This window comes from Amphibalanus amphitrite, unplaced genomic scaffold (assembly GCF_019059575.1).
Source record: "Amphibalanus amphitrite isolate SeventyFive unplaced genomic scaffold, NRLGWU_Aamphi_draft 000135F_arrow, whole genome shotgun sequence".
Lineage (NCBI taxonomy): Eukaryota > Metazoa > Arthropoda > Thecostraca > Balanomorpha > Balanidae > Amphibalanus > Amphibalanus amphitrite.
The window spans coordinates 762912-787660 of record NW_024881630.1 but is presented as its reverse complement, the minus strand read 5'-3'; the positions used below and the strand labels follow the sequence as shown (position 1 = coordinate 787660).

Here is a 24749-nt window from a genome sequence, read left to right as displayed (position 1 = left end):
ATATTTCCGTAAGCTCCGTGTTTTGTTTCAGTAGCCGAGCAACTAAAAATTCGACCTTGAATTGCTCTTGGCACCCGACGGGAAAACCGAAAAGATCGAATCATTTTTTTATTATTTTCTGTCACGCTTATCTGGTTGTTTGTCTCAGTGTATTACCCATGATGACCCACTGCTTTCATCGCGCAGCGAGACGAAGCTTGAGCCTTGAACCCGGTCCCCCCGCGGGCGCCAGACTGAGACGTCTGGCTTGGCATTTCAATCAATTTGGCGGGACGGGTTGATTTCAGTCTATGATTTGTGATATGGTGTGATATTTGTGATATATTTGTGATATGATTTGTGATGGTGTGATATAACGGGCGACAATTTTGTGGGTTCAATGGAGATACGAAATGCGAATGTGTTCCCTCATGGCTATTTTAATTTCACCCTGTGATTTTCCAGCCTCCAGGTGAAGCGAAAGTCGAACAGGACCGATCCGCGACGGGCGACGGATAGGGCGGATAGGGTTCATGTTGGACCGCCGCGGTGGACCGAGGCAAGGACCAGGACCAGGACCAAAGGCTGGTTTGGGACGGGAGCGGCGACTGAGGACGAGGGACCTGGAGTCGGCCGGAACTGGACCGACGTCCAGTCCAACGTAGTTTTAGGGTCTTGCGTCCAACAGATCACACTGGATCCAACTGTCGTCTGTCATTATCGTACGCGGTCATTTCAGGTAGAAAGATTGCATGGATAAATACGGCAACGCAAGCCTACGAGAGCGGAGAAGGTGACCCGCGAGACAACCCGTCTTGGCCCGGATGGTTTGAAAGGGGCCGGGCGGGCTCGCTATCTAACGAACCACACAACGAACCATTTGTCTTACGGTGCCTGTAAGTCGTAACCGGCGAGCTGGGACGATTGACGGGTGGCCGTTGGGACTTGGGACCACGGTTGGGACGATGGACCGGTGGACTGGGATGAGGGACCGGTGGGACATTGTAGGTTGGGACGGGTGACCTGCCCGAATAGCGGTGAGCTGGGACGATTGACGGGACCCGAGACCGGTAGACTGAGACGAGTGAGAGTAACCGGCGGGCTGGGACGGACGAGACGAAGGACCAGCGGGCCCCTGACCCGTGCCTGATACCGTGCTCCTATTCCCACGCAGGGCCGGCCGTGCGCTTTTATGGATTCTCCGTACTCCGCCACCCCGCCGACGGTCGTCGATCGTCGGTGCCGTTGCGGCGGCGCGTCGCCTATTTGTAGGACGCTGGACGGCGGTGCGCGCGCAGGCAGCGCCGCACGTGGGCCGGCCGGCCGGGGCTGACGTAAGGCGAAGCTCAGTCACCGTGGACCGGCCCGCCGCGCCGGGTGAATAGTGGCCGCCGCAGCAGCTGCAGCTCGGAGCTCCGCTGCCCGCCGCCGACTGCCCCAGGTCACAGGTCAGTGGTACTGGTGGGTCGGTGTGCCCCGGTACGGTCTGGTCTGTCTGTAGTCGGTCAGCGGACACCGAACAGGGAGGCAGGCTGGGCTCGGCCGACACGTGGGATTATCGATTTCCAGCCGACGGGGCAGTGACGCCGCCGGAGGGAGGGCGCCCGGCCGTCGGCAGCCCGGCGTGGGACGCCGCGGGTCGGGTCGGGTCTGTGAGCACTGGGCGGTACCCAGACCCTATGACGTGGCCCTCCTTCAGCACAGATCGATCACGGCATGAATCAGCCGACTGATATAGCATGGCCGTTGAGATGAGAGGATTTGCTGCATCTTTCCGGCATATGGATGCAAATTTAGATGCAGAGGTGCTGATTCATCTTTTTGTCATGCTTTTTCTTGTCATGCTTTGATGTAGGCAATGCGACCTAGGCTCACGGCTTACCGTAATGACCGTCTTTCGATTTACTAAAGCGAGCAAGCATCTGAAACACGAAGTGGTTTTAGATTGCCTGATATTGATACAGAATACGCAGTGCGTATGTATCGCAGCATGCCATAAGATCGATAATAAGATCGATAATGATTATGGGCTGCTTAAAAGTTGAAACGGAACCGTCTACCTTTTAGTGGCAACATAGTAAATTTGTTTACTTCATGTCGATAGTCTGACCCGCCCTACCGATGTCGGTAAACTGTCGGCGGTAAACTGGTAATGCCGTATTGATGACGCCTTGTGCATCCTAACACTGAGGCCTATGACATGGTCCGAGTCTAAAGGTTACTGCATGAACGCGATATTTCCGGATATAGTCGCTCCATAGCGCGACCACCCTTCTACGTCGTTAGGACAACCGACAATATTGGGACAGTGCCTACTCCGGTCGAGACTGCTCGTGTCTGACAGCAGTGCGGGATCCGGACCGATCTGCCCACGGCCTCGAGACCGGACAGTCTGAAAGGTCGGCGGTATTTGAAAGGCGGAGGTTTCAGTTTCCCAGACCGGGAGATCGGCAATGCCATGCTGGGACAACATTTGCATCGAATTTGCGGTCGGGATTGGGCTCCATCATACCCTTGGGATCACCTACCAAGAGGCACCTTTTGGCGGACGATAAACGAGCGAGCGCGAGGGTGAGACCTGCTTGTGCGCAAGCGAGAAGAGGTACCCCAACTGGCTGTGTGGGGCGCCAAATTACCGGTTCCTAGCAATTGGTGTACCGAATCTTAGCACAATCGGGCCGAAAACTGCTGGCCCAGCAGTTTTCGAGATGTGGAAGCGGCCTCCGGACACGTCACGTGCGCACGTATAAAGTGGGTCCTAACTGACCTTTGCATAGCACGCTATCAGCCTGTCCGCATAGCACGCATAGCACGCCTGTCCCTTGCGGTTAATCGTCTACTAAGTTTGAACGCCATCGCCTCAGCCATTCTCGAGATTTGGAAGCGACCCTTGCACGTGCGCACGTGCGGTAGCATTCCAACCATGGCACATGAAAATCCAATGCTTGGGGAGTGCCCACCGACATGCGAAGTTTCATCGCAGTCGGCTCGGTAATTGCCGAGTTATTGTGGGCAGACACCTGCGCCACTTTTATTTGCACGTGCAGTGGTGATCGATAATGCATCGAAAGTGGTCCGATACTACATAAAAAAGTGACGAGGTCATCCTACAAAAAGACCTCATATCATTCAGCTAGCGATTGCTGGCATATAAACGTGGACTTAAAAATGTTATGCAAGCGGAACAACTTTGACACCCGTGACTTGGCACGACGTGGTACGTGCCGTGCTAAACTCCGACTTTGCCGTCGAACGATACATTGTGCCAGTGCGCTATACCGTTTACTTTAAAGTTTAAACGCCCAACCAATGACTAGCGCGATGGGGCCTTTCGAGACTAACCGGCCGACAGTTCGTTGTAACCCGTGCAAGGCAAATAAAGCAACCTGATCAATGTTCGATGAGCCAGAAGACTGTTAAAAGTAGCATGCTGATGTGGTGTTTGTTGTTTGACAGCATCGTCGTCATTATCAGCATGTAAGTGGAACGAATATTTTCGTAGTCATTTACCTTGATTGAGCTTATTGTCCCGGCTACGGAGTCATTGATCTATTCGAAGCCAAGGTTCATAGTCGGTTTGGTGGTGTCAGTCTACGTTTTTCGGTCCCGCCTGGCTGCGTGAGCGGTCAGCACGGGGGCGCGGCCGGCCGCACATGTGGGAACAGATGGCCGTGTGACCGGTCTATTCGACCGACCTCGGTCAATTGGGGCTGATCAGTCACAGTGGGTCGGCCGTACCCAACAGGAAGAGCGTCATCACAGCGGGCGGTGAGCGGGCCGGTTCGACACGGCACTCCGTAGCCGCTGGGCGGAGGATGTTTACAAATAGGGTGAAGTCGTATAAGAGTACGCACTTAGTGGATTTCTTGCTCTCATTTGTTTAATATTTGAAAGAAAGAAATCGCAAATAGGGAATATTAAAGTTCATTGAATTAGCCATCATCCCATGGGGCAACGATCCTTCAGCGTAAATGGAAGTGGTCTAAAACTGACATTTTCTGAACCGCTGCAGTTGCGTACTCTTACCATATGGGGTGTGTAAGAGTACGCACGCCAGGCGGGTGGAGTACGCAAGCATATGAACACACACCTATGTAGCTTGTACTGTCCAAATGCTTAACTTCAAACTCAGAGGGCATTTAAGTTAATTCTAGTATCCAAAAAGAAAAAACATAAAATAAATATTTCAAGTCTATAAATCAGTAAATAATCATGTCGTGTGTTTCTTTAAAAACATGCACAATCAAAAGGGAGAATAACTCGTATTTGGAAGAATTTCGGGTACGCATCTGCATCACAGCGCTCCATTGATGATATACCTACAAAACAAACGTCATTGAGCGATAGATTAATAATTGTATATTTCTGTATATTCGATTTAATGTATAATTCTGCGTACTCTTACCCTCCTGAACAGTGCGTCCTCTTACCGTACATGCAATTCGCGCACAAAACAACCCCGAAACGTTGTGTAAAACTTCGCAAACAGAATATTGCACTGCACAGTATTTCCCCAGATAACCTCACAAGTTTCCCACAACAATCGCGGAAATGTACCTTATCTGAGCTGCCAAGTATCAACATTATTTTACCATACCATAATAATATCATAACGCTCGAAAATAATATTCATCGCCTTAAACTCAACAGCGTCGCCGCTCAACGCCCACGTTCCGTTGGTGACAAGCACGCACTGGCGGCTTCATGTCACTTCATGAACTCGACAAACCCGCGTTGCTAAGCAACCGAAACAGCTGATGCGTACTCTTATCGCCCGCGTACTCTTACCCGCCCTTACCCTACTATGGACGTCAAACCCCTTGAGACCCCACTTTTTTGCGATAATTTTTAAATGCGTCAACTCTCGTTGACAATATTTTGGCAATGTGTGTTTCAGAACCTGCCGAAACTTTTATTACTAAGGTATTTTGACGTCAAACGATTATGAAAGGTACTTCTCATTCACTCGTAATGTTAAATTTCACGGAATGAATCTGCTGTTTGGGTAGAGGCTACGCGCTTATGGGGCGGAGCCACGTAATGACGTCAGCGCTAAGCTCCGCCCTACCCCTCCGGCGCTCCTTGCCTGGCGACCGGTCACTCGCGTCTTGCGCTCCATTCAGGCTTGATGGTGGGCGGTAGCTGGTAGCGGTAGCGGGCGCTGGTTAATGACATTAAGAGCAGATGGCGCTGGTGGCGGGGCTCGAGTGTGGCCGAGCGCAAGCCTCTGCCTGGGCCTGAATTGACCTTAGCATTACGAGTGAATGAGAAGTACCTTTCATAATCGTTTGGCGTCAAAATACCTTAGTAATAAAAGTTTCGGCAGGTTCTGAAACACACATTGCCAGAATATTGTCAACGAGAGTTGACGCATTTAAAAATTATCGCAAAAAAGTGGGGTCTCAAGGGGTTTGACGTCCATAGTAGGTGCTCCCCGTGCACAACTGCGTGTTGGCCAGTCAGTCGGTGGTCACCGGTCATTATCTCTGTCTGAGTTGTATCATGAATGCAATTGAATGTAGAACACTGTATGAATCGCGTTAATTTGAGCCCTTGCTCTATTTCGATTTCATCCATTTCAATGTATTGAGTTTACTTTGCTGGGCACCCGGCACAGTCTGATCTAAAGTGGAGACTGTTGCCAGCCACGCTGCATGTGGCGCTCACTCGTGGCGCGCGTCGTGTGGGCCTGTGGTGGTGCCGCCGGCCGCGGCGCCGACGAGACAGCCACCCACACGAGCGTCGAGCACGCGGTGGTTACGTCCGGGTTCCGGCGATGGGCGTGGTGCCAGCACAGCTGCCCCCCCCCCCCCTGGTGGGGAGGGGGGGGGGGCGGTGGTAAGGGGATACGGGGACCGGCCGACCCAGCTGCGGGTCGGCCCGGGAGATGAACTCGGCCGTAAGGGGTGTCCGGTGTCCGGTGTCCACTGGGCTAGAAGGAGTGGGAGGGATCAGAGGGGTGGCATCAGGCATAGGAACGGTACGGCGGGACGCGAGACCAAGTGTAGGCCATTGCTTATTTCTTACTCATCACTGTTGGATTGTACCATTGGAAGAGCTCAGAGGGCTGCTAAGCTGATTTGAAATAAGGTTTGCAGTACATTCTAGCGCATTTACCATTTATTCGATAATGGTATGGATTATTTGATTGGTCTGGGCAATTGCAATTGTCATTACAACTGTTGTGTGCACTGCTGTAATCTCTACGAACTTGATATTGTTTATTGCACACGAACAGTCAAAGTATCGCTTCATAATGGGCATAATACCTATAATAAGCAAGCTACAGTTATAACTTATATCCGCACACTACTCGTATGTCACAAATATGCATCTTGTCTAGTCCATGTGGTGACAGATTTTCGTTTCGAACCAGAATCCGGCACTTAAGTCCCGTTACCACCACCGGTCTCACAGCATCCGTTACCATTGAGTTGAATCTCGACCCTCGGGTCTCAGTCAAGCGTCTCACCAATCGTGTGGACGGCGACTAGCGTGGGAGGTCCCGGGGTCATCAGACATCTCATCAGGGATGTGAGCGGCGACCGGCTTGTGTTTCTAAACAAGGCCTGCTGCGACTTATCACAGCGCTAGTCTTTGCTTGTGTACACATGCTATCCCATTCCGGTGGTCTCATTTGTCATTTTGCGTTGCAATTTGTGTGATGGACATGATCAATGTTTTCATAGCAAATCAATCAATTTCCGTTCTCGTCGTACAGGTATATTCGTATCGTCGTTCGTAGGTATATGTGCACATGTGTGACTTATATTTCATGTGTGACTTATATATTTGTTCTCCTTAGCGAAAGCGATAGCTCTGCTTCAATGATACACCTAATATCAGATGTTGCATAGACCTTCCATTTTTCTTGTGTTCATTATCTTTCATGTCCTTTATTCTTACCATTCCCTTCAGCTTCACGTCATACCTATGACGGACGGACGCTGCGCTGTCCCGCTCCTGACGGCCCGGCAACCCTGCTCCATTCCTGTCGGCCTTGTGCCCCTTTCTAGCCCCTCACTGACACCCATGTACCCTTCCGCAGCGCCCCACCGCCCCGGCCGCCGCCATGGAACAGGAGATGGATCGTCGGCCGAGCGACTCGTCCGGCGGGAGCCACGTCAAGCTGCGGAAGGAGCTCGGGCTGGTAGAGGGCGTGGCCGTCATCCTGGGCATCATCATCGGATCAGGTTCGTAAACTGATGTCGGACGTCATAAGGGTTAGAGTTTCCGGGGATACCGACCTGGAAGGACAGCACGTGATTCTTCCATCTGTGGTCCATATGTTGGTCTGCCGAGTTCCGACCGTAACATGTCAGTTGGTCCTCTGTTGATTCGGGGTCCGGGTCTGGGCGTAAGATGTCGGTCCGTCAGCGCTGCTGTCAAACACTGAGTCCGCTGCCGGACCGGTGGCCCCTCGAAGGGACACCCTACACCGACCGGTAGTGACGACTCGCCTGAGATGGACGGACCCGATGATCGGGGACGGTAGCTCACCCCTCCGTGCCCCTCGCCTGCCCCTCTCGGCCCCGGACCCTACCTCCCCCTTCTCGATCCATTTTGTTTGTAAGGGACAAGGGTAACAGTGACGGAGTTGGCTAACGATTGCGCTAAATACGATGAGCTTTGACCGGTACTGTAGTTATGAGGATGTTTGTGTAATTTCGAACGGGTTTGGCGTTTTCTGTGTGCTGCTTTTTAATAGGTTTCCGCAATTTCTGGACAGGCAGCTCGACGTGGTCAAATCACCGACCCATGGTCACAGTTTTTCGCATAATTTGTATGAGACAATGAATCAATGGGTAGCGGTGGCTATATCAAATGCAATAATGTAACACCCTTACAGCCAGTGGATTATATGGACGTCTGGTCCTGCTAACACTGCTCATCTCTAATTGCGTGTATACTGCTGGTTGTCAGGCGCAGTGTTGGTGGAGACAGCCGCCGGTCCGCTGTACTTAAAAATGACACATGTGTATGCCCAAACTGCCGTTTGCAGTTATCTCGTCGAGCGTCGCGCGGTGTTTGCGCTGCAGTTACCACAGAGTGTCAGTGGGTGTTTGTGGGAGGGTAGCAGCTGTCTGTGTGTCACAACCTGAGCGCAACAAGCGAGTCTCAGCCATCCCAGGGGTGCCCGCTGCAGCTACCGCTCGCGACGGGCTGGTCTGTTTGCTCCTATCGCGGTTAAAACGTAGATCAGAAAACGATAGAACTTATTATGATTTGGACGCGTTTAAGTTCAAGGATGAACTGTGTTACGTTATAAACAATATTTAAACTTTTAGTTTGGCAAATTCCGGCAGAAACTGAGTTATCGCGTTTTAATTTGCCGTCAGGCACGACCTGCAAAGGCACTGAAGTGTCTTGAACCGGACTCACATATCCTCGCCCATTGACTACGCTACTGCCGTACCAACTGAGCTACTGAACTAATGTTAATGTAACTGGTAATGAACAAAGTGTTTTGGCGGATGAATTGCGAAAGTAAGAATACTATCATTACCTTTACTATTCTGGTCGATACCGGGTAGCTGCTGGAAAGACAAACGACTATTCCCGTCAAGACTCTCTTGATGGTTCTGAGCTGGCGGACTACCGTCAGCAGGCTAGCTAACCGGCACGTCGTGTGTAAGTACCCCCTGCCATGATGCATTCCGATGGAATTTACCGTGCTGACCGAGACCGTGCGTTGACCCGGCTCACTCGCTGATCGGGTGCTGACCTTGCCGCTCGAGTGCTGACCCTACCTCCTTGGTCATTTGGTGCACCTCTGTTTAACGTTCCCTCGACCCTCGCTAACTGAGGCGTCCGTCGGAAAATGACCTAGCGTCTTAGTCCCACGGTGTGCACTCCATTCAGTCTGTATCCCTTTGAATGAGGGCTGTCCATCCCGGCAGGAACCTATATAGCGCCGGCGGGAGTACTCCAAGGGTGCGGCTTTGTCCATCCAGTGTCACAGCGCTCTCCTCACTGATTTTATCCGTCCGTCCCCGCAGTTATCTACACCTTCCCTGTGGGCGTCCTGCAGTTGTCACCCGTCCTTCTGGGGAAAGTAACTGTGTACTTTAAAAACTGTCCGTCCGTCCCGGCAGGTATCTTCATCTCGCCGGTGGGCGTGCTGCAGGAGTGCGGCTCCGTCGGTATGTCGCTGGTCGTCTGGACACTGTGCGGAGTGCTCTCCATGATCGGCGCCCTCTGCTACGCCGAGCTGGGCACCACGATTCCTAAATCGGGCGGCGACTACGCCTACATTCTGGAGGCGTTCGGCCCGTTGCCGGCCTTCCTCTTCCTCTGGGACGCCAACCTGATCTTCGTGTGAGTTTTGCGGAGCGAACGGGGTGAACAGGGAGGATAGAGAGTTTACACTGTGGTCATGGGTTGTTGGGTTCTTGTGCCTGATGAATAGCGGTACAATCGTTAGTGTGAAACGATGCTTATGATGGAAACCAGAGTTCAGTGCATGTGTCATAACAACTAAGAGAATAAGTACTCGCCCGAAAAGTTATGTTATGACCGAATCAATCATCCATTTGGATATTTTGACCCTTCTCTTGAGTTTTGGTCGATTTGTCCCTTCTACCGGTGACCGGAGCTGGCGGGGCCCAGTCGGTCGGGCCGGAGCCGCCGTCCAGTCAGTCTCACGGCGCCGTCCGGTCCGGTTCGGCAGCGGTAACGAGCCGGCCACCGGCGCCTCTCGGCGCCCCGGCCCAGATGTGCGCTAATGCGCTCATGACGCCCATCTGGGCGGCTCACAAACGGTCTGTGACGGGGTGGCGGCGGGCGATGAGGTCACCAGTCTTTCGGAAGCGAGCCGTCCGTCACCCTGTCCCCTCCCGGCTGGGACTGGGTAGCCGGGCTCGATTCCGCCGCCTTTGCACGTGGTCCGGCGAGGGGCGTTGTCCGGACCGAGGGGCGGGGCAGAGTGGGCGGGCGGGTCCGGGTGAGGCAGGCGGACGAGAGAGTTCACATGGAATGGGGGCGGCTCGCCGGCCGGCGCCTCTGAGCCAGTGAAGGATGGCTGACGCTGCACCGTTAGCTCTGCACTGGTCGGCGGGGTCGCGGGGAGGGACGGGCGGTGCGGCCTCTTGGTCCGTCTGCCGGCGTCCAGCCACACCCCCGGGCCGCTGGCCAAGAGGTCGCCAGGTCGTCTGATCTCAGTTCCCTGCCGTGAGTGGGGAGAGGGCCGCTGACCGAACGGGAAGCTGAGAGATATCATTGCCACACCGACTGACGTCCCACACTGCACGGCAAATGACCGGCCGTTGGGCACTCAGCGTGGTTCGGCGACGATACTCGCAGACGGCTGTCGGCCGTGTTTGTGTTGGCGGCTCAGCACCCGCAGCCAGTCGAGCCGTGGTAGTGTTAGACGTCTGTGCGTGACTGAGTCAGCGCTCATAAAACCGCCCCAGATGTGCTCAGACTATATACTGTACCGTCTGCAGACTGACCTTGCCCGGCGCCGGCTTTAACACGCAGAAGGAGCATGCCTGCATGCCGTATGTGTATTCAACTGTGTTTATGGGAGAGTGCTGTAAATGCTGCGGGGTAACAACACGATGAAGGAAGGCTGGTTATTCGGTACGCCTGTGAATCGTGTGCTGACAAAAACTGGCCGTACATCTTCCTGAAATGAAACTCGGCTTGATGAATATGACCACGAATAATACGACGAATTTCTTGAGATAATCCCATTCATTACTTTTGTTAGGATAACTAGCGTATACAGACACGCGAGCTGACGCCGTGTCGCACCTCTGGTTAACTCCATCACGCGCTCGTCACTGGAATGCGAGTGCGACCCGTGCGGTCTGTTGTAAATGTTCTTGGGCGGTTGAATTCAAAGTTCAGCCACTCAACATCCTTTTACATCTTATCACCATCTCTGATGTAAATGAGCTCATACAAACGTTGATTTGTGGTCGCTCCGGCTGACTGATAAATGTCGCTAAACATTTATACCGACAGACAATGATGCTCAACATCTACCGGGTGGCCCAAAAAAAACGTTCCGAACTTTGAATGCCTATATCTCAAATTCGAGTGCAAAAAACGAGCCAAAATTTTAATCAAGTTTGCGTCACTTCTTTGCGCATTGGTATGCCAAATAATAACACTGTACCATCATTTTCAAGCCAGCAATCTTATGTTTAATTAAGTAAGACGTTTTTGCTTTTTTTGCCGATGTCGAACGACCTGGTGATGATTGGCTTAGACGTACCATGTTAGAAAAAAGGAAAAAATAGAACACGTGAATGAAACCAGCACGTGTGTTGTTATTTTAAATATTTTTGTCCCACTCATGTGCCAAATATTCAAATACTGAGCCAAAATGGTGTAAATTGATGCCATTGGTTTCAACACCAAGCCCTGTTTCGAGCAGAATGAGTGGCACGGCGCATGGGTTACTGCTGATCGCCCTCCATTTGAGAAGATCCAACAGTAAATCGACCGAATAAGGCAAAAAGCGAGAGGGAATGTGTCACCCTGAGGTCTGAACCATCAATGAGGCTAGTTGTCAGTAGCAGTCATGGCTGCAGGCCGTGGTGCCGAGATGGAAGTGGCCCATTCATTCATATTTTTTAGTAAACATCTGAGCAAAAAAGTAATTTTTATATGGCATGCTAGAAACACAAACCGTTTAAAAAGCAATTGACCGAATAGCATAAAAATCATACAATTTACTGAGAATATATGCCGCATTGACTAGTAGAAGTTTCAATGTTGTATCTTTATCACTTTCTGAGAAATATTGATTTAAAGTTGGGAACGTTTTTTCTGGGCCACCCGGTATACCAAATTTTTCCGTTGCGGCCAAAGTCTGCGCTGGCTAGAGACCCTGAACTGTGCCCTGCTCCTGGTTTCATGAATATCTGTTCCACCAGCTGCCTTTGTTTGGGCGCATGCTGCGTGCTTTTCACGGCATTCCTTCTTACGGGTCTCCCTGTCCGGCAGGCCGACCACCAACGCCATCATGGGTCTGACGTTCGGTAACTACGTGCTGCAGCCGTTCTTTCCCAACTGTGACGTCAACTCGGCGTCGGTCCGCCTGCTCGCCGCTGCTGCCATCTGTGAGTAGGAGCGCAAAGTGCATCGCCGAGGGCTGAATAGAGAATGATAGATCACAGGTTTCATTTTTTGGTGTTTGTCAAATGTCATTTTTGTTTACCATGTTTGATGGGAAAATATGCATAACGTTGATAGCGAAAACTTTTTTTTCTTTTCAACGATATATTTAATATAACTATTTTTCTTGAAAATATTACCTGTATTGGTGACAATAGTGCGTTCGAGAGGTGTGCTGCTTTCTGATGCATATTTTTACCCGTGGGTGACCTAAGTACAATATCAGCATTCGGTAGATCTGAAATTACAATAGCGAGGTTCGGACTGCTTTGGACTTTTTTGTTAATTAAGATTCCTCCCTTTCCCTTTGGCATGAGGGGCTATTCGGTTGTTTTTGTTTTGTTGACGTAAATGGTGGACATTCTGGTCGCCGCCAACTGATGGCCTGGTTTATATAGGGCGGCTGGTGACGGCCCATCCCGTGGCGGGCCGCCAGCGTTTTGGCGCCTCACTGTCCACTACCTCTGCGCTACTCACCGAGACGTTACCGCTCTATTTCAGGCATCCTGACGTTCGTCAACTGCTACAATGTCAAGGTGACGGCGCGCCTGCAGAACGTCTTTATGGTGACCAAGGTGTCGGCGCTGCTTCTCGTCATCATAGTCGGACTCGTCGTGCTCTGCATGGGTGCGTATGGCGCCCTTTTACCTGGCGCCGTTGCTCATTTACCGGCATGATGAACTTGACCGTTCCCTGGTTAATGCTCCTGTATAACTTGCACAGTTATCAGTGTTTATTGCTTTCGGCGATATATCCCATTATCAATGGCTAGTGGATGTTAGCACCGGAGCCGCATTTCCGATCGTCATGCAGACTGAAAGTGTAATTGCATATACAGTCCTGTTAGCAGTAAGTACGTACTCCTGATCAGGCCGACGGCCGAGATGAGCTGATCAGTCCAGTTTGCAGTGACACTAGTCTGTCTGTGCTGTCTGGTGGCCGGGCCTGATCCCGCGGTAGTCGAACAGACGGTGCCTACTCCTGCACTGTGCCCGGTCGACGACCACTGTCCCGTGCAGGCCTGTCGTCGGCCATTTGGTCCCACGGCGCCGGGTCGGCACCCATGGCTACACCCCTGGCTGCGCTGCCGACCGCATCAGCCGCCTGTTTATTAATCTGCCGAGTATGCCGGCCACCAGCACACATGTGTCGCATTGGCTGGGACACACGTCGGTCGGCTAATTCCGCCCACCAAGACAGAAATTTGCCGACACTGATTTCTCGGCCAGGCTGGGTCCTGCAGCTCCCCGAGGAATGATCTCAGGAGTCAGGACCCATTCACTCTGACGGTTCGGGTCATGTGTTCACTGAAGGCTGATAAACGGATCCTAGGCAAACATTTGGACTAGAGTTGCAAAATTTCCCTACCGCACTACCGGCATGCCAGTAATTTTTCACTACCGCAGGTTTTTTCGTGGTATCTGGCATGTCTTGCCGGTAGCATGCCGGTATTTTTGATTTTGCACACAAAAAATTATCAGCATATGATTCAAACTTTGGACATTAAGAGGCTATTGAATTGTAATAACAGCAATCTTAGCCACTGCAAAATACATTTTGTGGTAGAAGTTCCATTGCTAAGGGTAGGGGACAGGGGTAACACATGAACCTCAGCATTTCACAGGTTTGGCTCTAATTAGAATTGTCAAGAATCTACTGTGGTCTATCAAAGGAAGACAAAGAATACTCATTCATGTTGCAAAAGCACAACCAATTAGTAAGTCTAATGGTAGGTAATGGGCATAATACAATAACTAAAATAAATAAATGTTCATGGCAACCTTCCCTAGGCAAAAGGCAGAATCAAAACAACACAAAACACATTGTTTGGAAACTGGCCTTGAGTCCTGAGATGTGGTCTGAGATACTCTACAAAGAATTTGACACTGAAAATCCAGCTGAAAAGGCAGGTGTTAGGTAGCTCTGACTTCTGAGCCTAACTTTGGTCCCAAAATGAAATGAAAATGAATTAAACTGGCATTTATTCTTATCTTTACAAGAAAACACAACATGCAGACGAAATGAATACAAAGTGGCGCAACGTGGCGCAAAGGCAACCAAGGATTGACTTTTAAGATCCTCTGTCCCCTAAAGAAGGATGTAAGCTGATGACGTAATATTTATTCATATGCCCTTTTGGTTGAATCACTCGAGAGAAATCAATTTTCTTGTAGTGAATAACACTCACAGTGTTGATTTCATTGGAATTCAATATCGTGTTGAATGATTTTTATCAATAAAATCAATCACGAGGCAGAAGTTTGCAGTCCTAAAACCTTTTTTGCAGTTTTTTAATCAGCTGGTTAAAAACTGTGTCATGGCGCATCTGCTTCGAAAATAACGAAATCCTTGATAACCTTGTGTTTGTTCCCGCGTTTGAGATGGGGGAGGATATTATGTCGTTTTTATACTTCTTCTTCTTCTTCTCAGTCGTCGGTTCCACCCATCGGGTGCACCATCAGGTTGTCCTCCCTGATGACCCTCTGCTGTCCCTTATCTCAGCCTTTACGTTAGGTACTGTGCAAGACGCTAGTGGTGGCACCGGGCAAGGAGAGACTGGGAGGATGAGGACAGGATTCTTTTCTTGTCCTGCTCGTTTCAACTGCTGTCGACATGCAGACTGCAGTTCCTTTTGTATCCTTGTCTTGTATAGGTAATTGATCAACAAGGCCTCTTCTGAGTCAGCATTGCGGACAGTCAGCTTCGCAGGTAGAGTCCTATTTAACCTCGCATTCCACCTCCTCTGTCCTTCCTCACGTTCTTGCCGCAGTTCCACACACTCATAAAGAAAGTGTTCAAGAGTTTCTGTTGCTTTCATGCATAATGGACAGATCTCATTTCGCTCAGCGTGCCTTCTTAAGACTCCTGTGGCAAGAAGCGACTGCTCCGTTAGAAGTCGTATCCTCGTGCCTGTCGCTTGTCTGCCAATAACACTTAGTCTGTTTTTCGGCCAGAATTGATTCGCTGGCTCGTATTCTTCCATATTTTGTGCAATATCGGCGATCCACTGTATAGTTTGTCTCTTGCTAGCTTCTTCTATAATCATTGCTTTAGTATACGCGTTGATGGCTTGTTTGCAAACTTTATACCAGCTCTTACCCTGTACTCCATTTGTTGTCATCATTTGTATTATGCCTGGTAGCTTCAATGCGGTAAAGTAATGTTCCCATTGCCTTAGTATGCTCGAGCTCCTGTCCTTGTTGAGAGCACCGTGCAGTATCATGTATTCCGTCAGTGCATGCTCCCGCGCTGCTTTAGCGAGAAACTGAATGAATTGCATAGCTGCTTTCATTATCATCACCTTAGGGGGTAACGCTCCAAGCATCATGTACACAGCTAAGTTCTGGGTTCTTCTGGGTAATCCTTGCATAGCCCTCAGAAGTCTTACCACCATCACCTCCAGGTAGTTAATTTCTTGATTTGTGAAAATCGTCACTGGCATGGAGTACAGGAGTATCGGTTCAGCATATATTTTCCATGTGGTGTAAAGAGACAGTGGGCTTGTACGGGCAACGTCAAGGCCTTCTGGGCACCTTGCAAACATCGCTCTTCTCGCCCTTTTCATACCCTCTTCGATTCTCTTTCTTCCTTCAGCCTTGTTGGTCATATGGACGCCCAGATGGGTATATTCTGTGGTTACTTCAATGTGCTCTTTTCCTAGTAACCATCTTCTGCCATCTACGCATTTCCCATATACCATGATTTTGCTCTTACTTGCATTGTACTGATATCTCCATTTCGTGCTATGACTGTATGCAACATCGAGCATTAACTGCATCTCTGTCGGATCTGTACTAATGAGAACTTCATCATCTGCATATGCAATGATAGGTACTTGTATATCTCCAACTCTTGCTCCAACACGTGCTTGCTGCAGAGTTTGTATCTTATCGTGCATGTAGAGACAGAGCAGGCATATTTATACATATTATTTGGTGACTTCCCAGGACAAGTGAGTTATTAACACATATTTTTACATGATTCGTAATTCGTATCTTACTCACGAGCCAGCAATCCATGGCGGATAGGATGGCCTTGGTGGATAGGAAAAGCTGATGTTGATCTCGCTTCCTCAGTTAGGAACATGGCCGAATATGTAGTTTTTTATATTGTGATTTGTGACTATCTAGTATCTATAGTTCATTATTTGGTTGGTACCTGCAACATTTTAGGAGAATGTGGAAAATAAGAACGCTTGTGGTAAATGTGATTGCTGCTCATTGTGCAGTCTTCAGAAACACATTTCAGTAATTCAAGTTCTCTTTGTCCTTGCTTTTTTGATGAATGTGTTAATGCTTTTTGAAGGCAATACCTTTTAGATTACAGGTGATATTTTAACAGCTGTAGACTGGAATTGAGTTTCCAAATTGTGGTATTTGTGGGGCGAACTCAGCCAACATCAGGCTGCTGGTAGTTTTGGTTGGACAATGGGTGGCTGCTGGGTGGGGCGGTTACTGAAATTGCCAAAATGTGGCATCTCATGTAGGGGTAAGCCAGAATCAAGAATGCAGGTTTTTTGGAATGCCGGTAATTTGGTGGTTTTTTTGCTTGGGGAGTGGTAGCATGCCGGTATCCCAGAAAATTTTTGTGGGGCGGGGCGGTGCCGGTAGCAGCCCATTGGGAAAACTTTGCAACTCTAATTTGGACCGAGGATGGACTCATCTTCTGAAACTTGGCTATGAGGTGTACTTTTTGCTCTGGATAGTGGATAGTATTTTGAGATTTCGGGCGAATAAATGAGCCGACGCCGAGGGGCCTGGCCCCATGGCTGAGGGTGCCACCCCGTCGTTGGGCACCGTTCCCACCCCGGCATGGGACCGTCACACCACCCCGTCGGCGGGCACGGCTCCCACCCCGGCATGGGACCGTCACACCACCCCGTCGGCGGCGACGCCACGTGACGTCAGCGCCGTTCTGTGCCCTGATTGGCGGGTCGGGGGGCCGGCCGGCGACTCGCCCTCCCTGGCCGCCGTCCAGCGGTCAGCTATATTTCACCTGTGGCGGGCTTGGCCCCGGCGGCGGCAGGGTGACACGGTCAGACGGACGGACGGTCAGGGTCAACGGAGGAGACACCTCCCCTCCTCCCCTGCCCGGCCCCTGACGCGCAGTTCCCCCTCCGACCCTCCCGGCCAAGTGTCTCAATCTGGTGGTCCCTCTCCCAGAGTCTCACCTATATGAATCTGCCAGCTCGCGTCAGCGCGGTTGTGTCTGTGTGTCATTTCTTTGAGGGAGGGGTCACTACGCACTACGCAGTCGCGTATTCTGGCACGTGAGACATTGTGTCGAATGTTGATGAGTGTACAATTCATGTTGAATGTGGTCACCCAGTGGTGTGAGAGAATGTTCTAAGCGGGCTGTTTAATCCATGCTGACACAGCCATCTCATTCCAGGTAAGGGCCAGAGCTTTGACAACGCGTTTGTCGGCATGAAGACGGACCCGGGCCAGATCGCCGTGTCGTTCTACTCGGGCATCTTCTCCTACGCCGGATGGTGGGTTGCTATGACGACCGGAGGCCGCCCCCCCCCCCGCCGATCACGTGCCACCAGGGTCCGTCGCGCGGTGACCCCGCGGGGTCCTCGGCGCCCGCCGGTATCTGGGTGGGCCGGCCGTGTTGAATTGACGCCGGAACCCGCCCGAGACGACTCCAGTGACTGTCATCTGGTCGAGATCATGTTCAATGAGCTCGTGTTTAAACGGTGCTGAGGTACCGCAGGCACCGACGGCGACTGTTTCCAATCAAACACTAGACATGTCGATAACTGCACGGATGTAGTTGATTCAACATTTACGCTTGTCGCGTGCCATCGCTGACGGCCGTGTGGCTGGGTTTGCAGGAACTACCTGAATTTTATGACTGAGGAGCTGCGCGACCCGTACCGGAACCTGCCGCGCTCCATCTATCTGAGCCTGCCGCTGGTCACCTGCATCTACGTGCTCGCCAACGTCTCCTACCTGATGGTGCTCTCGCCGGCCGAGATGCTCGCGTCAGACGCCATCGCCGTGGTAAGTCGAGGCCGACACCGTCGTCGGGGGCACCGATGACACAAAATCTGAGCGTCGATCATTATCAGCTCCCTTTGTCGGCTAAGGAGCTGCAGCTGTAGCTTTCTTCGCGTTAGTTCTGTAAATGGCAGGCCAATGTGAAGTCGATTTATGGGGAATTAACGATGACTGTGTGTTGTTGCTCCTTTAAATGGTACCACGGCTCTTTGGTCTTTTTTCATACGAGGTCACTATTCTTGCAGCGTAGTTCAGAGCAGAGTATAAAGTGTTCCCCTTTCTTGCTCCTGGTAGACATTCGCAAACAAGACTCTGGGTGTGATGGCGTGGATCATGCCGCTGTTCGTGGCGTTCTCGGCGTTCGGCGGGCTCAGCGTGCACATCATGACCTCCTCCAGGTAGGTCCGTCCACTCTGTACGCTCAGTTACACCCCGAGCGCCGCTGTTCAACCGTGGTCACCAGCCGGGCTGGCTGGGTCCTGAGCATCATTATAGATTTAGGGCTTTATATTTAGGTCGCAGCTACATGTTCCCGCTGGATCAAGTGTTACACCCCGAGCGCCGCTGTTCGACCGTGACCGCCAGTTGGGATGGCTGGGTCCTGAGCATCATTCTTATAGATTTAGGGCTTTATAGGTCGCAGCTACATGTTCCCGCTGGATCAAGTTTGTCAGTTTCAGGCATGATTACGATTCGCTGTTTCATTTTTGTGTTTGGCTGCATTTTCGTGTTGGCATTACGATAACGCACACAGGCCAATAGCCCTTTACAATCTTCAGAATCATCGGTAGCACCGGTTTGTTTTGCACCACCTCGGTGTTGTTGCATGGTTTTGTCTGCCAATAGTTGAACCCCTACATTCCACATTTGACAGAGCATGTGTTTAGCAAATGATTGTGAAATGCCCATTTTGCTCTTTTATTGATCTTTACAGCTTTAATAACAGATTAATTTAATTTGAAGTTGCTGACGCGCTGTTCTCCAAATGGTTTGTTTCGGTATTTACATGTCTTCATAAGTTCTTACGCTGCTCACTTTATTTCACCTTTGCTTCGGTCTTTTTTACCGCATCGCAATCAAAATACACTTATCTTTGTCTCTTTTTCTTTTCAAAACCCGGACTTTGTTCCGCACACCCGAGTAGTGACTGTCGCATGGTGAGCACTGGACGCACCGCCTCCTAGCCCCGTCCGTCCGTACACTGTCCCGTGCTGCGTCCACCTGACGGGGTGTCGCCGACACTCGTTCCGTCGGAAGGTTGTGTTTCGTTGGCGCACGGAATGGTCACTTCCCCGGCTCGCTGGCACTCATAGGCCAGAGCTACGTGACGCCAATGCCGGCTCTGGTTTTCTTGGTGAGTACGTGCACCGGCCGCCGCGAGCGGTGGAGCGCCGCTGCACACCCGCATGGTTTGTCTCCCCTGCCGCATGACAGGGTACGCACTAACACCTTAGCTGCACAGAGAATATCGACCTAGAGCTTGAAGAGACGCGTTAGAGAAGTAGCTAAGTGGTCTGCGTTGACCGATATAATTGCTAAAAATTGTATTCGATGAATGTCTTGTGTTGTATTTGTGCACGTTGGGGATCGTTGTCGCGCTCTGATTATGAGATGTCGAGCGACTTTGGGACGGCTCGATTGTAATATCTGGCCTGCTGAACCTGCGACTGAGCCTGGCCGGGAAGGGCGCTCGTCAAACCTGGTCGGCCCGTGAAAGAGTGTACGATAGTCTGAGAAGTCCCGCCTGGCTGCCCGGTGTCCCTGCGTGCTCTCCCTGAGTAGCTATACGGCACGGTCTATGCGGAATCTCACTTACGGTGTGGATTGAAGCCAAATAGTTTCATTGATTGCGACTAGTACGGGTCATTGCTGGTGCATTTGGCTTCGCTCACAACTTCAGTGTTATCTCTGCAAGACCATTTCCCTGCCCTGAAACCTATCCACCCGTTAGAAGGGTGTGGCCGCCCCCATATTCAGTAGGCTCCCGTCTCCGATTCCTGATGCGATTCCGACATCCAGACCGAACTGAATAGGATTATTTTGACATATGAATTGCCGTTCGTCCTTCCGATTATGTTCGTTTTCCGCCCTCTATCGCTTTCATCTTCTTCCTTCTTCGGTCCCTGTTTTCCAGCCAGCGTATCCCTGGTGCTAGTCCTCAGAATCCGAGCACCATCCCTCCATTCTCCGCCCGTAGAGGGCCGCGGCAGGCCTTAGCGGGCCGCGGGGGCATGCCGGGCCACTAACCGCCTCTGCCGTCGGTACGTAGCCGTTGTTAGAGCCGCGGTCGGTGGGCCGCCGTCTGTCTATCTGTGTGCGCCCAGGCTGTGCTTCATCGGCGCGCGGCACGGTCACTTCCCGATGGCACTCTGCAGCGTCCAGATGCAGCACTACACGCCGGCGCCGGCGCTCGCCTACCTCGTGAGTGGGTCGGGAGGGGGTCGGGGGAATGGTACAACGTGAGAGGACGGGTCACTGTCTAATATCTTGTGAATGGGCCGGGAGTGGGAGACATGGGACAGAACGTACAGCCGAGGTACACCGTGCGAGGGTAGGTCGTGATAGGGGCTATCTCTATCTCTATATCTCTATAGGGGCTATCTCGCTAGCCCCTATCTCGTGATAGGGGCTAGGGAAAGTGCATGGGATGATACACTTTGCAAGGGCAGGCTATTCGGGAAGGGGCATAGCGGTCGAAGCTAAGGGGACTCCTCCAAAGAAGATCGCTGGTGCGTTTGGTTTAGCGTACCGCGGGGCGGCAGCTGCTGATTTTGGGCGGTCAGTAGCCGTGTTTGCCAGACCCAATTGCCATTCGGCTTCAGAACTGACAATTGGTGATTGGTATTACTACAACAATTAGAGCTTACATAAAAACAGTTGGGCAGGGGCCTTATGAATAAGTTTCGGGTGAGTCTGAGATACTTTAGAACAGAGCAGGGCGGGAGGGAGAACCGACGCTCACAGGTCACCATCGGACGACGGTAAGTACTATAAGTAAGTAGTCTAATAGAGTACAGGTAAGAGGGTCGACCGGTGAATTGTTAGCCGCTGAGCGGACGCATTATGGTGGGACTGCTTGTTTTTTTGTGACGGTTGACTTTCGCAAAGGGTGGATGCTTATGGAGGGCCAGCACTAACAAAGTTGGTGCAGCAGTGATAAGTATTTGGCGAGTCGCCTTCTGTCACCATGCGAATCGTCAGCATCGCAGACTCACACATCATCGACCTCTCAAAAGCCTTGCTTTGGAAGTCTACCCGTGAGCTGCGACATATTCGCGTTTTAGCAATCAGCTTGATTACCTTCAGCATTATTGTTCGGCCACCAATCCTGACTGGATTTGTAGCATACTGGGCTCGGCGGCCGAGGGCGCCTGCTTCCGCGTAACCTCTGCGCCGTCTGACACACGCCCGTCTAACCCTCCCCCGCCGACGGCAGGGCCTGCTGTCACTGGTGTACCTGTGCACCAGTGACATCTTCGCGCTCATCAACTACGCCAGCTTCATCGAGTCTTCGTTCATCCTGTGCTCGATATGCGGCCTGCTCTACCTGAGGTGGAAGGATCCGCACCGGGAGCGGCCCATCAAGGTAGGTGGCGCTACTAGGGGGCGAGTTTTAGACTATAGTTCGTTTTTTTTTAAGTTCGACCCTCACTGTAAACATCTTTTTGGAAACAGCACGAGAATTGCTAGCTGAATTACTGAGAAAACTGGTTAGCGCACTTTGTATTGGAGCTTTGAATTAATATTTTCAAAATAAGTTTCTAACACCGATGATATACTGTTACGTTAAACGCCGCGCGATTTTTTAATTAGTTCACTTATACTTCCTGACAAGTCCTCGATCCTTGTGGGGCTGCAAATACCGAGCTGCGAGTCTGGGAAAAAGGAGCCAGGTAGAAATAATTTTGATACAATTGATCGTCTGCGAAATCATTGTGCGCCAACGAGTTTTCTCAGTAATTCAGCTATCAATTCTCGTGCTGTGTTCAAAGAGATGTTTACAGTGAGGGTCGAACTTAGAAAAAAACGAACTATAGCAGCCCCTCCGGGTAGGTAGAGCTACCATGGGGTGAGCTTTATCCCCCCCAGCTGGTAGGTGAAGGTACTAGGGGGTGAGTTTTAGCCTATCCGGGGAGTGCAGTGCTACAGGAGAGGGTCAACTTAAGCCGATTCCGTTAGGTGGCGGTATTGGGGAGTGAGCTCTAGAGTGGCCCATCCGGGTAGGTGGCACTACGAGGGGTGATCTTTAGAGTGGAGCATCCCGTTAGGTGGCGCTACCGGGATGAAGATGTTATGATGTCTAACTGAGTAGGTAACGTTACCAGGCGAGAGCTTGGCACTGTGAGACATCTGAGAAAGGAGCGCTCGACGGCCGGAGGTCGGACATCAAATGCGGTCTTTTTTTGCGGAAAGGGTCATTCATTTTGGAGGTATGGCAACTGGGAAGCCTCGTTTGGACGCCTTTTTTTAGCGAAATAGCTGTTGCTAGTTCCTTGCTAGGTGGGTGGTGGAGATTATTGTCTGGTCCAACCATTCCCCAGTCGATCTGAATGGCCGGCCGATTAACTCCAACGAATTGTCACTGCTCTAATGACTTGGAGTGTTGACCGGCGTGCGTGCCTCTGCAGGTGAACATCCTCGTACCGGTGGTGTTCCTGCTCATCTGCGGCTTCCTCGTCTTCATGCCGCTCTACGTGAAGCCCGTGGAAGTCGGCATGGGCATCCTCATCACGTTCACCGGCGTGCCCGCCTACCTGGTGTTCGTCTACTGGAAGAAAAAGCCGGCGTGGGCGCTCCGGGCCATTGGTGAGAGGGGGACAGGCTTCTCAGAGGAGGGACAGAGGGCAATCATGTGTGTCCTCAGTCCCGCGGACATACATGATTGCAACAATCTCAGGTTTCCGCTTGCTTCCCACTGAGATTCCTTGCGTGCATTTGGCATCCGGATAATCAGGGATAATTTCCCGGGATCGCCGGGATCATTCGGTGTTCTAGGCCGACACCGTGCACAACGGACATATCGAGAGCCATTAAATAAGTAAAAACTATCTAAAAATGGGACTTATTGCATCGATGGTTCCTAGTTCCTACAATACCAAATAATAACCGGTGATCCCGGATAATTTATCCCCCATTTTTCAGCTGCCGAACGCAGGGATTATAGCAGGGCTAAATTATAATATGAAAAATAATCCTGCTTGCTATAATGTCTGGTATTTGTGTTACTAATAAACAAGATTGGACGATTCTGTTCATTCTTGATGTCTGATGTTCTGCTACAGACTGCCGATGTCGTGTGACGTGGGCATTATAGCGCCAGTACTGACACGTTATCGCCTGCCGTTGCAGCCCGGTTCAACGTGTTCACCCAGAAGCTGTTCCTGGCCGTGAAGGAGGAGTAGACGACCGGCCGGTCCGCGGGCCCGTTCCACACTGACCGTCTCTGGTCCACCCAGCGCCGGAGACGGGCGGGCGGCAGCAGGCTGACTCTCAGCTGGTGAGCGGGCCCGGTGACAACTTCGGCTGGTCCCAGAAAAAGGGGGCGACCACTGTGATGGACCGGAGTGTGGCACCAGCGGATATGCGGCCTGCTATACCAGCGATGGATATACAGAGCATGGAGAGACGACGGGAAACCCCGGGTCGCGCTCGGGCTCATGTAACGGTCGGTACTCGGTCTCACGACTGGACACGATGGTGAAGGTCCGAGACGAGGCCGTAGTGACATCTGCTGGCGAACTGAGCCTGCATGTGACGGCGATGGAACATGTCGGCTTCGCAGGGTAGCCAAGCGGTCATTGAGCGGCAATGCCAGCGGATGGCTCGGTACCGTGAGTCAAAGCCTTGTTTCCAAGCTGGAGTGCCAGGGTCTATGTCGTATCCCGCCGACAGCTCGCGGCGGCCAGCACTCAGTGCTGTGTTCATCCAAGTCGACCGGTCGCTGGGCACACGGCTGGACTCAGTGGATGGGGAGCGGTAGAGACACGGGCGACCAGTGGACGTTTTGTACAGCTGTGTGAGTGCTGCGCGTCATGGGCGTGATGCGTGTGTCAGTGAGCGGAACTGCTGAGTGTGCACGTTTTGTTTTTAGAACGATGTGCGTGAGCGAATTGACTGGGCTACATGTGGATGGAAATAGCCGTCTATTTATCTCCGTCTATTTTGGTGGACATGAGTTGATGGTCTTTATGTACAGAGGGGCATTATCCATGACTAACGACGGCATTGTTCGTCCGATGAGAATTTGTCTCGGCGGTGTAGCGATTGGCTCAGTTTGTGATTACGCGGCTGCGGTATCTCTGACTGATGCTGGGGCAGCTCTGGCAGGGGCTGCGACAGCGCTCGCCGAGGCTCGGCGGCGTATCACTGGCTCAGTTTGTGATCAGGTGGCTGATGTGCCCCGGGACGATGCCGGGGCAGCTCTGGCAGACGCTGCGGTATCTCGGACTGGCGCTGTAGCAGTTCAGACCGAGACTAGGCGCGGCCTGACAAGCAGCGACGCGCCTGTTTGTGTTGTTCCTGGCTACTTCTGGGACGTCCGCCTTCGGCAATACATATGACATTGACAACGATGCCTTTAACAGTAGAAAGGGTACCGGGCGAATATATGCCGCCTGGTGATATACGAGCGAGAAAGTTCCC

General features: G+C 51.5%; 1 protein-coding gene across 5 annotated transcripts; it reads left to right on the top strand.

The window, feature by feature from the left end:
• Positions 1-58: 58 nt before the first annotated feature.
• Positions 59-24676, top strand: LOC122382241 (large neutral amino acids transporter small subunit 2-like). 5 transcript variants are annotated; one of them, XR_006256650.1, is made up of 14 exons: positions 93-538; positions 1154-1427; positions 7028-7172; positions 9075-9297; positions 11935-12050; positions 12607-12732; positions 17497-17596; positions 17942-18110; positions 18402-18505; positions 19365-19461; positions 20432-20528; positions 21544-21693; positions 22736-22913; positions 23457-24676. XR_006256650.1 is itself a non-coding variant. In XM_043367333.1 (13 exons), the coding sequence occupies exons 3-13, from the start codon at positions 7052-7054 to the stop codon at positions 23507-23509; spliced, it is 1437 nt and encodes a 478-aa protein (XP_043223268.1). In that variant the 5' UTR covers positions 59-538; positions 1154-1427; positions 7028-7051; the 3' UTR covers positions 23510-24676. The 5 variants fall into 5 exon arrangements, 3 of the variants coding, with proteins under 3 accessions (XP_043223268.1, XP_043223267.1, XP_043223266.1); XR_006256649.1 differs by having other exon boundaries at positions 93-563; XM_043367333.1 differs by lacking the exon at positions 20432-20528 and having other exon boundaries at positions 59-538.
• The last annotated feature ends 73 nt before the right edge of the window (positions 24677-24749 follow it).

Excerpts from the sequence above, each read along its gene's own strand:
- LOC122382241 (XM_043367333.1), top strand. The coding sequence starts at position 7,052 with ATGGAACAGGAGATGGATCGTCGGCCGAGCGACTCGTCCGGCGGGAGC. Across the intron at positions 17,597-17,941 it reads ATCTTCTCCTACGCCGGATG|GAACTACCTGAATTTTATGA; the intron begins GTGGGTTGCTAT and ends CTGGGTTTGCAG. Across the intron at positions 21,694-22,735 it reads ACCGGGAGCGGCCCATCAAG|GTGAACATCCTCGTACCGGT; the intron begins GTAGGTGGCGCT and ends GTGCCTCTGCAG.